General features: G+C 39.4%; 2 protein-coding genes across 3 annotated transcripts; one reads left to right on the forward strand and one right to left on the reverse strand.

Annotated features, from left to right (window-relative positions):
- Positions 1-6181: 6181 nt before the first annotated feature.
- On the reverse strand, positions 6182-6797 carry nanos2 (nanos homolog 2). Its single transcript, XM_026363882.1, has one exon. The coding sequence runs from the start codon at positions 6795-6797 to the stop codon at positions 6318-6320; it is 480 nt and encodes a 159-aa protein (XP_026219667.1). The 3' UTR covers positions 6182-6317.
- Positions 6798-8227: 1430 nt separating this feature from the next.
- Positions 8228-14645, forward strand: kpna1 (karyopherin alpha 1 (importin alpha 5)). Of its 2 annotated transcripts, none has more exons than XM_026361790.1 (14): positions 8228-8322; positions 9051-9184; positions 9411-9524; positions 9623-9722; positions 9889-9983; positions 10147-10278; positions 10503-10591; positions 10707-10806; positions 10946-11109; positions 11256-11334; positions 11446-11571; positions 11833-11960; positions 12193-12368; positions 12701-14645. In XM_026361790.1, the coding sequence occupies exons 2-14, from the start codon at positions 9059-9061 to the stop codon at positions 12886-12888; spliced, it is 1617 nt and encodes a 538-aa protein (XP_026217575.1). In that variant the 5' UTR covers positions 8228-8322; positions 9051-9058; the 3' UTR covers positions 12889-14645. The 2 variants fall into 2 exon arrangements, with proteins under 2 accessions (XP_026217575.1, XP_026217574.1); XM_026361789.1 differs by having other exon boundaries at positions 8270-8336.
- Positions 14646-14876: the final 231 nt, after the last annotated feature.

Consider the following 14876-nt stretch of genomic DNA (forward strand, 5'->3'; position numbering starts at 1 on the left):
GCTTCTTAGCAAGCTCCATCGGTTCCATGGCTTCAGGACTGACATCTTCATAGAGTGGTTGTTTGATATGTCTCCAGATCACCAAAATAATTCTTACGACAAACAGCACAGAGGCTAAAGCCAATAGCACAGCTGAGAGAAGACAATGAATTAGTACAGCTTGTAAACAGATATTCATATATTAAATGTGGTTTAATTTGAAGTGCTTTACTGTGGATTTACTTTACTAAAAAGTCACAGAAATAGTAAATAGGGGCAATACTTTATCATTATTATTCTTACTTAATGTGACAATAAGATTTGAGATAAATAAATCAGTCTAATAAATAAGTGTAATCCAACTTTGCTGATGTGGCATTTATAGAGAGGGATTTATTACATAAGATTTATATAGAGATCTCATTTGAGGCTTACCAATGAAGACGCCATTTCGATTGTTGGAATTAGCATCATAATTTTTGTCCAGGTTTCCAGACAGAGCCCAGATCACAACAGGGTAGGTAACGAGGATGTACCGCATGTATTTGTCAAGGACTACGTTTTCAAGCATAAACCTGTAAAACACAGACCACAAGCACAGAGGGGTTCGAAGTGTTGGAGATAATTTTGCATAATATGTTTACATAATGTGTAGGTTTTTCCAAGAGAAGAGCACATACCACAAAGGCATCAAAACACTCAAAATAGAATAGGAGACGGTGGCAGCATTAGTTGGGGACATCTTTACATTATAAGTCAATACAATGGTCAGGTTGATTAGTGTCGCAATAGTGGTCCATGTTGTGTATATCATCACACCATTTTGAACCTGTAAATATATATAGTGTTAAAGGTATGTTTTTGTAGTTAGTGAATAAACTGAAACAATTCCTAAGTAAATATTGTAGTTGTACACTTTAACTACATTATGTTAAATACACATGAATAAATTAGATTCATATAACCAGCAACATGCGAGATTTAAACTTGCACAATAGATTTGTTATACTCACCAATACACGCAGTAACCACAGGTGTGTTTTGTGATATTTCGTGAGCCACGGCCCGTAAATGTGAAGCCCATGGCAAGTGAAGAATACAGTGGAGTAGTTTGTGCAGATGATCAGGATAAGAAAAATGAATGCAGCAATCATTTCTCTTTAGTTATAGAGAGACAAAAAGTAGGATAAAAATTATTTCATTTTACAGCTAACATAAACAATATGCACTAAGTCAACCAATAAAGACTCTTACCCTCTGTCCCAAACAATGAGCCAGCCAATATTAAAACACAGGTTGAGGCACCAGCTAATGAAGAATCCATAAGGCAACACTGCAGGACTGCAGTAAACATACCCATAACTATTCCTGCAAGACGAAATAGCCACAGTTGGCCTACCCAGTCAGTCATCTTTCAAAAACAGTTGTTATTATCTGATATTTCCTAAAAAATTCCCCATGTGGTGAACTTTCCACATAAACAACAAGTGGTAACTCAAACATTTAGGTGTATAACATATCCCCAAATATTTCTGCTTTACAAAGACACAAATAATTATTTGCATTTTTTAACCTATTTTAAAAGGTTTGCATAGCTGTTAGCTGCATAGTTTTAAACAGAACAAATATTTTAAAAGTTAAACAAACTTTGTCCAAAGTCCAATGAAGATGTAGATAATCATCGCTGTCAGCCAGGTGTAGATGACGGTCCAGATGCTAAAAGTCCATCCTGAAGGTGTGATCTCAGTGTCAAACATAGCAGACACATTGGCTGTAGTGGTATAATAAGGACCTATTAGGGAGATGAATATATATAGTAAAATTAAAGAGGATTATTACACTGTAAAGTAATTCTTCTTTTTCTCAATAATGCAACTATGCACGTTCAAGAACGTCTTACCAACTCCCAGTGCTGACAGCGCATTAAACACCAAGCTAATTACAAAGACAGCTACAAAGAGCAGGATCGCAGCCAGACGTCCAAGGTTGTGTTTTCCCATTGTTGTCTATGAAATTACATTTAAATATATGAATAGGAATGCCCATTCTTATTTAAAACACAAGCACCTTAGAAATTCAATTCTACTAAAATAAACCTGAACAGGACATTTATTCTCTTCCCAATCCAGTTACAATTGTATGTATCTGAGCTGGACCAGATCAAATTTCAAGGACTGAGGAAGACTGAAAACTCACAGTAACCTTCTGAACTATTCTTGTGTAATGTTAAAAAGGCCCATCATATGCTGCTATGATAGTCATCAAGGATATTAAAACATTTAAAGTAAAATAAAAAAAACACATCTACACAAAGTTGAAGAAAACATACCTTTCTACCTGTCCTTTGCTCTCCTTGCTTTGACCTGGGAAATTAGCATGAAGACCAGAGTAACTGTGCAGAGGGTTGGGGTCTGCCTGTTTTATAGAGGAGCTTGTTGTGCAAGGAGAAGCTTTATGACAAGCATCACGTGCCCCTCTTATCTTGTATACATTACTGCAACAGCACAAGGAATAATAAAAGTCTAGCACACCCTGGTGCCCTCCACAATTATGAAACACATTCATTATGTAGCTTCTGAATTCATAGACTGTGCAGAATTATGTTTTCCCATTGCAGTCACTTGTCAATCACATTTCAATTCATAAAATGATCAAATTATTTATAGTTAACATTAATGTACAAAGCAACAGGGATCACAATATTTTAGGATGAATTAAAAAAAAAAAAAGTAAAATCTTCTGATTGTATCCCTGACCTTTATTTGAACCCGGGGCAGCGTAGACAGAGGTCAGAGCAACAATCATACAACAAATGATAACTTTTTCATAAAGTGTGTGCCCCCAAGATTAGAAGAAGATACTTATTCTCTTAGGTTGGTTCCACACTTCATATATTCTGTTATGTTATATATATGTTTTATATCTGTTCCAACATTTCTGCTGTAAAGTTCTATATGTAAAAAAGCTGTACATTTTAATTCATATTTATTAAATATTTTCATCAAATCTACTTGTCTACTAGTCAAAAATAGAATCTAAACAAGAAGCCATATGGTTACATTTATTTATTTTCTGTGTTCCAGGATGAAGAATGAGAGAAAACACTCAAAACAGATAAAAACTAGCTTTTCTTACAGTCTGCTTGTTTGAATCACAGTTTATTTATCACAGTTTTATTTTATCATCATCATTATCATCATCATCATCATCATCATCTGAACCTAAAATCTGGTCCAAGATAAACATAGGATGTGTCCTGTCACACACATACTGTTATTGTTCTGTTATTAATAAACCCTCTCTACATTCTGCAACAAAGGGAAACTATTGTTGTAGTATGTGAAATTGTTGTACAGAAGTATGTGTCATCTTCCATGTAGTACAAAGACATCAAATATATGCATAGTATTTATTTTTAATAGTATTTAGGCCAGAGCTTCAATAAAACACAACATCAGCATCAACATAGGGTCCACAGTGATTGTCCCCGCTAAGTCTGAGGGTGATCATTGATGATCAACTGAGCTTTACAAACCACATCTCCTCTGTCTCAAGGGCATGCAGATTGGCCCTTTTCAACATCAGGAAAATGTAATGTACATCAGCCAACATTCTCACTTAAGCATCTTTTTCTAGCTCTTAGCTATCTCCATTGGAGACAAGGCCTCTGGGTTGACATCTTTGTAAAGTGGCATTTTCATTTGCCTCCAGATGACCACAGATACTCGTGCGACAACTAGGCGCAGGCCACAGCCATTAGGGAGACGAGTAGTGGAAGAAAAATAGCAGGAAGGAAACATTTAGCGTGCACACTTATAACATGATAGCGGCACAGAGGTTAATATAAGCCAGTTCACTGTTTTACCTGCTTGTGTATTGCAAAATCAGTCACAGCCGATATTTGAATGAAAATGAATCTAAAAATGTAAAAAAAAATCCTCACTAACAAAAATGTTATTGCAAGTTGGAGACACTGTGTTGTAGTTTTTTATTAATACTCCTGTCTGTGTCCAGATCACCACCGGGTAAATGGTGAGTATCAACCGCACATGTTTTTCAAGGACAAAGTTTTCCATCATGTACCTGTGAGTGAGCCAACACATCTGCTCCAGAAATATGTTTTTATATTCATTTATAGGATGCAAAACAGCATTTTCTTCTCCTCTGCACTTACCAGCCAAACAGCACTACAGTTAAAATAGCAAGTGATACTGTGGCAGCATCTGCCGGGGACATGTTTGCATTATAAACCAGCCCAACTTTCACGTTGACTAGGTATGCAACAGTTGTCCATGTTGCATATATGGCAACACCATTTTGAATCTGCAGTAGAGATGACAGAAAAGACTAAGAAGAAGAGAGGATGAACACGATGGTGTTCAACATGGAACACCATCGTGATGATGAACTCAATGAGTTCAAACACCATGGCAGTTGTGTTTTGTCATTGTGGATAAGTTAGCGTTTGCTGTGCGTCTTTTGGATAAAAGCAGTGAAACTGGAAGAGAAAGAGTGCCGTCAAGCAGTGGCTCTTACTTCAAAACATAGGTTGTGTAACTGTGAGGCTTTTATGGCCCTTTAGCACATGCGTGAAACTTATGTTATCAAAGTTAGGCGACTACCAGCATATGTCTCTTTTTCAAATGATGGTCTGAGTGAAAGAAGAAAAAAAAAAAAAAAACACCCTATCAGCTAAGATAAATGACATGCTGCTGCATAACTGTTCCATAATTACAAACAATTATAAATCCAGACTTTGTCCCAGTCATCATGTTTGGTAACAGGCCTTTATCGGCCGGTCACATTAATTGGTTACCCAGCAGGTGAGACCAGAGTTAACCTTCAGAGTTATGAAATGTTGACCCGCTGCCAAATTTATCATGGATTGGTCACATTTTAAGAGCTGGTGCAGGGTCCCCACATGACAATATGCACTGTTTCTGCAACAACAGTGACAACAACAACAACAAAACTAAATAAACAAATGACTTGAACATGCTGCTTACAGAGTTACGTAGTAAGACGTTACATGAGTACGACAATTACACAAACAGAGAGTGAGTTCATGGGCAGGTTATAAGACAACAGGCTCCTGGGTCTGCTCCACACCCCTCCTACATAAGAGCAAGAGTTTCAGCTTGCAACAGACATAAAACCACAAATACGCTGTCAACATGTGTTTCTTTTAAGTTGTCTTGTGTTTCTTTGTGGAAAGAAACACAAGACAACTTAACAACACAAGACAGCTTCTTTCTTTGTGGAAAGAAACACAAGGCTTACGGTGGTTTTGTGGCTGTTCTGCAGCTCTGTAGGTGTTTGATCTTTCAGCATGAAATGTTCATTTTCATGTCATGCAGAGGCTCCGACCCAGTCGCCTTTTGAACCCTTGGTTTTGAGATACTTGTACTACTATACTATGTATTTCCATTTTTTTCCATTCTATATGCTGCCACGCCTTGCATTAGATCATTTGTACATCTTTTGTGTAAAAACCAAAACACATTTGATAAAAGTCTATTGAAAACTCTGCCTTTGTGGTTGTTTTCTCTTCCTTTTAGGACATTTTTTCTCTCAATTCAAATTCCTACAAACTGCCAGTGTAGTAGACTTATTTTCAACAGTGTTGATGGACATGATTTATGAAACACAAGTTAGTTTAAAGTAAAGCTAGGTTGAAATGTTTGTACTAATGTGTGAAACATATACCCAGTATTTTAGCTGAAAGTACTCCTAATACATAATTATAACTACTTTTTCCACTACTGACTGTCTAAAATCACTCAAATATGGCAGCTGGCAAACTTGGGGCTATTTTTTAACCACTTTATACACAGCTAGGTAGAATCATTTATAATGGAATAGGATTGCATCTTTTTTATATATTTTTAATTAATCATCTTAATCTGTTGACTAAAGTAACTAAAGCTCTCAGATGTCAACACATTTTGTATAAATTAAAAGGTTCAACCAGCTGCCTGAAAAATGTTCTTAATTCCCCCACAATTCAGCTACTTGTGTAAAGTTAGTTTCATTTCATAATAAAAAACAAAACAACTGGACTAAATTTAACTGGAATCAAACGTTTATTTACAGAATAAAAGTGAATTTTCGTCCAACATGTAGGCCTACCTGCCAGTCCACATCAACAAAAGTTGCATAATAAAACTTTAGAAACTTAAAGGCACGACCCAGAAAGGAAGTTTTCCAACATCAAACATCTCACCACAAACTGCGCAGTTCTGTACACACTGTGAACTTCAAACTGTCTTTTGTGCACAGGTAAAACGTGGCCAAAACGTTTTGGAAATGATCTGTGGTCTTTGAGTGTCCATCAGCAGCTACCAGAATCTGGACCCTGTCAGCATCCTCGCGTCCTCCTGCCGCTGCTTCTTCGGGCAGTACCGGATTGTGTGAGCGTGGTCCCCGGTGGCTCCACAGATGGGACAGGTGTAGCTGCGGAGCACAGGGCAGATGACTTTCCTGTCGTCTGATTTCAGCTTGTGTGACCGGTACACCCTCGGACTCTCCCCGTTCTGCTTGCAGAAGCGGCAGTAGTCTGACGAAGTCCCGCTGCTGGTGTCCGAGATGCTGCTGGCGGGGCTGCTCTCCGCATCCTCTCGCTGAGATGAAGCTTGGATGAGGCTCCACGGCGCCGTCGGTTCTTTCTGTGGCCCCTCGGTGGCTCCGTGGTCCACCTCACGCCTGCTGCACAGCCTCTGTACCAGTCTGCCCAGGTTCATGTAGTCATGCCACATGTCGAAGCAGTCCCTGTCCGAGGCGAAGGCGCACTGGACACCCACTGGTCTTCTCGTTGTCATTTTGGAGTGAAATTGCGCAGGGTTTGTTTTAGAACTACTTTTGGTGTATTTATAAGAGCCTGAAGACGACTTTAAATTGTAACAATGTTTGGATCTTATAGGCTAAGGTGTACCTAGATTGATCGCAGGTGTCTGGATAAGAAAGTGCAGTTTGGAGAACTGCCTTTCATGTGCTAAGTATGTGCTTTGGGTTGCATATTTATCCTTTGACATTTTTATGTCATATATTTATGTGAAAATTCAAAATTAAAACAGGTAGACAAACCTGCAGTCTTAAGTTACAGAGGAGTGAGAATACAAACATTAAAACATGGCATTACACTGAATTGCGTATTTAGGTAGATTGCTATGAAATTATGACACTCAACAAATGAATTAAAGGAAAATGGACGAAGTGTGGGGTGCAGCTGTGCAGTCTGGCATGTAGCAATTGTTTCTAAATTTCACAGACTGTGCACCTGCCGTACTTTCAGTGTTAAAAGGTCAGACAGATAGCAGATAGAAGTGTCACTTACACCCTCATCCACACCACCATGGCAATTATCATCAGAGGAACTCAAATGAGTAAGGCTTACTTACACAGTAACTTAAATTTGGAATACAAGCAAAAACGCAGGTGGCTTAAAAAGTTATTTCTTACAAACTTCAATTCATCATCACTGTTATCGATAACATTAAATAATATTTCATGTAAATCCGTTGTCTATAATTAATCTGATATTTTGTCATCTTTCCATTTCAATATAAAGCACTGGACTGTTTGTTTTCACCGACATTAACGACTAGAGAAAAATTATTGGTGTCACATTATTTTCCTCACATATTCTCTCCTGTTGTAATTAAACTGCGTGTATAGATGTTGATGGTGATAATAAAATAAAAGACGTGGGGCTTTTATCATGACGAATAATTGTGATTATGCTTGTCATTTGTGCGTGTTGCTTTTGTTCATGTGCGTGTGGCTCGGACGAAGTGAGCGCTAATTGTCTGTGTCGCCACCATAGACTGTACGGTCACTGCACAAACGACACTTGGTTCAGTTTAAGGACAGATGGCGCCGCAGCGTCTGTTGTCCACTTCAAAAAAAAAAAGCGTAACTGTTAAAGGTTCACACAACTTTGACCAACACTGATATAGCCGGCTCATTAACTGAACTGATGGGATGCATTCAGTTCTTCTGAAGTGGGCATGGTGACTCTCAGTAGTTGCATAGTTCTGCAGCTGCTGTGGGCCTTTGTCTATACAATCTGCACGCTGTCTTCAGTATTGCTAAAGAGTTTTATAAATGTATTCATGCCCTAAGATGTGCAGATTATTACCCTACATATTTGCAGCATGCTTCGTGTGAGGGGCGGACGCTGCTTTTCTAGTTATTTACGAAGCAGGATGGTCGCGTGGGCGGAGGGTAAACAAGTGCGGAGGTGTGGGGGTGCGATACGCAGCACGCATGCGCAGTACCATACCGGCGACGGCTGTACGAACGGTGGCCTAGTGAATAAGGGGATTACAGAGCCCAATCTGACAGGTCAGCTAATACGTGTATGTGTGGTAACGCGTTTTAAACAGAAACTAATTTGTTCTGTAATGTCGGCAGTGTTGGTGAAATGTCCGTGGCTGAGGTTAACGCTGGGTTTAAGCGCTTGCGTAAGCTAAAACAGCTAGCCACTAGAAGCCAGCTAGCGTTAGCTTCAGTTGCTAGGTTGTGCTAACAACGGCTATGACATTAGCTAGCTGGCTTGCTAAATGTAGCTTTTCCGTTAAATTCAGTATTGCTTTCTGCTTTGCTGGTTTGTGACATGGTTAGAGGAAGCAGCATGTCAGCTCATTATATAATAATCTGTCTGGTTGATTATTAATCACGTAGTGTCTAGCGTTAGACACAAACTAATAAGGTAGCTAACGTTAGGATCCTTAACTAGGTTATGGCTTTAACTAGGAATTGAATTGTTTTGAGAACAGTTACACCCCGTTTAGTTAGCTAAGTATGCTACAGCTATCAAGAAGCTAGTTTAGTTAAAAATTGCACTGGCAACCCGTGGCTTTCCACGCTTTCCTACTCACAGGTAACTGTAATAGTGCTACTTGGGATGAGGATACACAAGACATATGCATTGTTATACAACTAGTGGTGCAATATATCCATTCCTTAATAGTGGACACCGTTTCAAATTTGGAAGTTCAAACATTTCTTCTAGATATTGTTTCAAGCTGTCTGACAATAATTTGTATATATATTTTTCTACATCTTCATAGGCTACACAATGAGCCAGGGTAAGGACAATGCACGACTCAAGAGCTACAAGAACAAATCTCTCAACACAGATGAAATGAGAAGAAGGAGGGAGGAGGAAGGCCTACAGCTCCGCAAACAGAAAAAGGATGAACAGGTGAGCAAAACTGTGTAGAATTGTCCTCAACATATAATAATAGGACTTGCAGCCACTCCTTACATGGCTCTGGGAATCATAAGGAGTCTGACGGTGTTTCCTGTCATTGTTGCCATAGTCAGCAAGAAAACCTAAATGCATGCTGTGTGTTCTTTTTAGCAAAATAATCACTATGCTGTGCTAAATAAGACTGAAAAAGTTTATTTACATAACTACTGTGTTCCAGCTGTTTAAAAGGAGGAATGTTGCTACAGTGGAAGATGATGGCATCCTGGAGGACGACGGGATGGCCGATAGCGGCTACTTGGAGTCCCAGGCTAATAACATGGACCCACTCATGGTAAGAAATCATAAATCTTTGTGCATTATGAAATGAAATTAGTAATCAGATGATGATTTATCTATGATTTGTCAAACCACCATCTCCATGCCACACAGGGTGGGGTAATCTCTGAAGATATGATTCAGATGATCTTCTCCAGTTCTCCTGAGCAGCAACTAATAGGTACTCAGCGCTTTAGGAAACTACTTTCTAAAGGTAAGTGTTACTCATTCTTCCTTATTCATTCTACTTTACTCACAACAGTGGCCCTTACCTGTGCCATTGAGTAAACATTTTAATCTACTGATATCAATTCTGTGATAAGTATTGTAGTATTAATTTTTTTTTCATATCGTCCACCTTTGTTGTTTGTGTTACATAGAACCCAACCCACCTATCGATGAAGTCATTGCCACTCCAGGTGTGGTGGAGCGCTTTGTTGAGTTCCTGAAAAGGAGAGAAAACTGTACATTGCAGGTATATTTTTTCAGTGCGCATTAAGCTTTTTGTCAATTTATATTCTTGAGTGTATATACTACATGCAGTGTGTGCAAACATCTTTTAAATCAACAAAACGTAATAAATTAATGTTGTTGTTGTTGTTGTTGTCGTTTTTTTTACATTTTGTATATTGTTTTAGTTTGAGGCTGCGTGGGTGTTGACCAACATTGCATCAGGTACATCCCACCAGACACGGGTGGTAATCCAGGCAGGAGCTGTACCCATATTCATAGAAATGCTCAGCTCGGATTTTGAAGATGTACAGGAACAGGTAAGGAGGATTCACTCAAAGTCTCTAAATTGACTATTATAATGTTTTCCTTATAGTTATATGCTTGTCTGAGTGTGCTATAAATAACTACATATCTTTAGTTATCCTGCCCGGCATAACTAGTGATTAAAAAATTGTTAGTCTGTTATATTTTAAGTCCTGTAACTGAATATTATAATATTATGTTACCTTTGTATAACAGCAATAATTGCTTTATCCCACAGGCCGTGTGGGCCTTGGGAAATATAGCAGGAGATAGCACAGAATGCCGAGACTTTGTCATAGACTGCAACATTCTGCCTTCCTTGGTGCAGTGAGTAGCAACTTATCGTCATGTTGTCTTCCTCATTAATCTTGCACTTGAAAACAAGAGCAACTTTGGTACTGTATCTGTGGTAAAACATCCTGGTTAAAAACTCCCCTTGCAGGTTATTGGCCAAACAGAATCGTCTAACAATGATGCGTAACGCTGTATGGGCATTGTCAAACCTGTGCAGAGGAAAGAACCCACCTCCAGACTTTGCTAAGGTAATGTGCCAAAATAAACACATTTCTAAAGTACATCATAGCTTACTTTCAAGGTCACAAACTTAATGAAGTTTCTTATATGTAATTAGAAACCGGTAGGTCCCACTGATACTCATGCCCATGCCCATGTTTTTCTCAGGTGTCCCCATGTCTCAGCGTGCTGTCTTGGCTACTGTTTGTCAATGACACAGACATTCTGGCTGATGCATGCTGGGCGCTCTCCTACCTTTCTGACGGCCCTAATGACAAGATCCAGGCTGTGATTGACTCAGGAGTCTGTCGCAGGCTGGTGGAGTTACTCATGTAAGGCTTTAAACACAGACATGCAATATGTTATAACACTAAGATATTCCGGTTTGTTAACCTCTTTGATTTTGAAATCAAATTACTTTCAAGCTTCAAAGAGACCAACTGAGTGATCACACACTAAAATTCTGCATTTGTTATAGGCACTCTGATTATAAGGTTGTATCCCCTGCACTGCGTGCTGTTGGGAACATTGTCACTGGAGATGATCTACAGACTCAGGTAAAAGCAATATTTACATACTAATTGTGTCAAAATACTGATGCAAAAGGTAGCTGAAACACATATAGCTAGATATTTCTGACTTTGATTGTAATGTTCATTACTGCCTAGGTGATTCTGAACTGTTCAGCGCTGCAGTCTCTACTTCACCTCCTGAGCAGCCCAAAGGAGTCCATCAAGAAGGAAGCCTGCTGGACAATCTCCAATATCACAGCAGGGAACAGAGCACAAATACAGGTGTGTGTGTTTGTGTGTGTACACGCATGTCTTTATTTTCTTGTGTGGAGAAAACTAGTTTAAATACCAATTTAGCCAATCCTCACAAGTTTATTAAACATTTTTGCGTTTAAGTGTAGGTTTGAGGGTCCAGGTAAATTTTAGAGCGAGGCATATAGTGGTTATGGTGAGAGCTATGGTTAGGGTGAGGAGCCAATGCTATGTAACCTGAATGTTTTAAAGTTAAGGTTTTCCTAATGTAATAAGTATTTTTCTTTGTAGATGGTGATGGATGCAGGTCTACTGCCTCCCCTCATCACTATCTTGCAAGTAGCAGAGTTTCGTACAAGGAAGGAGGCAGCGTGGGCCATTACTAATGCCACCTCGGGGGGCTCTGCAGAGCAGATCAGGTAACAACACAGATGCATTTATACTGAGACTCTGAACTGACAAAAATCATACATGTACATGTGGCACCTTTTACAGAATAAAGGGGGGGGTGTGAATTAGTAGTAGAACCTGTATTTCATATTTGTTGATGTTGTACATATGATTTCCTGTATTGTTTTGCTACCACAGATGCAATTTGCTTTGAATGACTAAAACTTTTAGTGCATGCTTGCATTTTTGTGAAACCTGCAGGCATTTGGTGGAACTGGGCTGCATAAAACCACTGTGTGATCTGCTCACACTCATGGACTCCAAAATAGTTCAGGTGGCTCTAAATGGCCTAGAGAACATCCTGCGACTGGGAGAACTGGAGGCCAAGAGAGGAGGGGGCATAAACCCCTATTGTGCACTCATTGAAGAAGCCTATGGTAAATTATTTCTACACTGGTGATATTCAAGCCATTGCAAATGTAGCCTTTTGATCATTTATAAATAGTTGCCCACATGGATTGGGTGTTAATCAAATTGTCGACCAAGTAATGTACTTAGTAAGTATTTAGCAGTGTAGTATGTAATGTAGTTTACATAAACAACCAATTTTGTTTTGACTGTTCACAAATGAAGAAATAAAGAAATGCCCATTTAATTTTTCCAGGTATTGTGCAGTTTAACCTGAAATATTGATGATTCTAGTTGTTCATTCAGTAACTTGAGATTAAAATAATGTCTTAGCATTTATATATCCCTCCCATGTCCTCAGGTCTGGACAAGCTGGAATTCCTGCAGGGCCATGAGAACCAGGAAATCTACCAGAAAGCCTTCGATCTGATTGAGCGCTACTTCAACACTGAAGACGAAGACCCTTCTCTGGCTCCAGCCGTCGACTTGCAGCAGCAGCAGTTCCTTTTCCAGCAGTGCGAGGCCCCAATGGAAGGCTTTCAGCTATAGTGCTAAATCCCCCTCCCCCTGTGCTCCACCTTCATACTCGCCTCCACTCTTTTCTGTCAATCTCTGCCCACTGCCATGATCAAGGGTGATGACAACGCTCTTTCCCTCATCAAGAGATCAATTCAGTCCTTATCATGATTATGATAAACATTGCAGGAGCACGTGTGTGCGTACGTCCAACGTGGGTCAAGTTCTGCAGTCTTGTCAGCCAGTTTGTGAAGGTTTCACTCATCATTCTGTCTTGCGCTGAGCTCACCTCTGCACCTGAACCTTTCCTATCCCAGTAACTCCTAATAGAAGTCCCTGTAACACCAACCATCTTACTCTTTGGATTTCTTCCTCAGCTCATCCCAGATGAAAAGCACCTTTCCATGTTCCTGTAGGACTGGTAATGCCTATCTCCGTTGGAGTTCATGTGAGTTTTAGGACTGCACTGCTAGTCTGAAGCATTAATGACTCGCAAGACAGACAAACATGGACGTTATTTTTACCCCCCTCCCACACACACATAGCAAAGAATGATAACCTAAACACTGGACTGACCTTGTGACATTGATCATGTTTGACTGTGGTCACTGGACTGAACTGCACACAGCAGGGCTATGTGGCCAGACCCAACCCTCGTACTCAACTGACCTCTACAAAAGGCACTTAAACTCAAAAAAATGGAGATGACTTCCTTCACCTCCTTTCTCCAGCATTGGATAAGTAACCACAGATGGACAAATTAGGGACATGACTGTATTGCAGAGGGGTGGATTTTGTCTTTGACAAACCAGGTTTCTTGCATTCCCTCCAGGATCTCGCATCTTGCATTCCTCTATCCAGTAATGGGGCTTTTCCACCTGCAGACTCCATCCTGAAGAGTTTAGACTGCTCCCTGCCTCTGGTGTGATGTGAATAACCCCATGGAACCATGGGAATTGGAGTCTTCCCTCGCACTGAGACAAATGGACAGACTTGGACAAGACAAAACAGACTATTTAACCCTGGATTCTGTCCAGCAGCAGACCAGTGGGAATTTTTTTTATCTTACCATAATTCATTTCATTTGCAGCACTTTAGTTAGGACCAACGCCTGCTCATTGAGAGTTTACCATAGTTCAACATTAACTATTTAATTGGTTGATGACATGGCTGTTCCCTCCTCAGGAAGAGAGGTGTAAAGAGGTGTGGTCTGTATCCTCGGTCCCCTTCTGATATGACAAGGATCACAATGTACTTCACTGTTTACCCTTCACACAAAGGGACTCATGCAAAGCATGAAACTGTTAGCACACTACTTACAATCAGTGGAGCAGACTGCCTCAGCAAACCCAAGACCTTTATTGTGACAAACTAATCAAGACTCTTTTTGGAAAATTGTTAGCACCATAAAACATGGCTTTCCAACATGTTCAGTTGTATTTTCCAATTTGATCATGCCAAATCAACACCTAAATCTGCTTTTGAGTCTGACATTAAGGTTTTTTTAAATTTGGGGTAGCATCTGTCATGTTGCTGATGGTGCCATAATCCTTATTCTAGAGAAATCCTTCCAGATAATTTCAACAAAAATCCAGCTTAAAACTTGAAAATACTGGTGATCACCTTAGTTAGCTAACTGAATGTCTGTTTACGAAGTCTGCTTTTCATTACTTACTTTTGTCAGAAGTCTCTTCAAGAGATGACCAGCTCTACATGTTCATACTGTTTGTTGTATTATGTTTGTGCAACTGTTCCCTGTTATGCCATTTGCATAAAAGCTGTTTCATGAACAACAGTGTAAAGTAATCTCATTGTAGTTACTATACAATAATTCTATTTATTTAAAATGTAGACTTATTAAATTACTGCCAGAGGAACACACAGAAGGTGAATTAGGAAACTGTTCACATGTTCTTAGAGGATTTTCATTTGTTTATAATTAATGTAGGACTTTAAGAAAAACAGTATATATTAGAGTAGAACAAGATAAGGGGAGGGGGGCAGGGTAATAGTTTCATTGG

Source organism: Anabas testudineus, chromosome 2 (genome assembly GCF_900324465.2).
Source record: "Anabas testudineus chromosome 2, fAnaTes1.2, whole genome shotgun sequence".
NCBI classification, from domain to species: domain Eukaryota; kingdom Metazoa; phylum Chordata; class Actinopteri; order Anabantiformes; family Anabantidae; genus Anabas; species Anabas testudineus.

Excerpts from the sequence above, each read along its gene's own strand:
- nanos2 (XM_026363882.1), bottom strand. The coding sequence starts at position 6,797 with ATGACAACGAGAAGACCAGTGGGTGTCCAGTGCGCCTTCGCCTCGGAC.
- kpna1 (XM_026361790.1), top strand. The coding sequence starts at position 9,059 with ATGAGCCAGGGTAAGGACAATGCACGACTCAAGAGCTACAAGAACAAA. Across the intron at positions 11,335-11,445 it reads GAGATGATCTACAGACTCAG|GTGATTCTGAACTGTTCAGC; the intron begins GTAAAAGCAATA and ends ATTACTGCCTAG. Across the intron at positions 12,369-12,700 it reads ACTCATTGAAGAAGCCTATG|GTCTGGACAAGCTGGAATTC; the intron begins GTAAATTATTTC and ends CCATGTCCTCAG.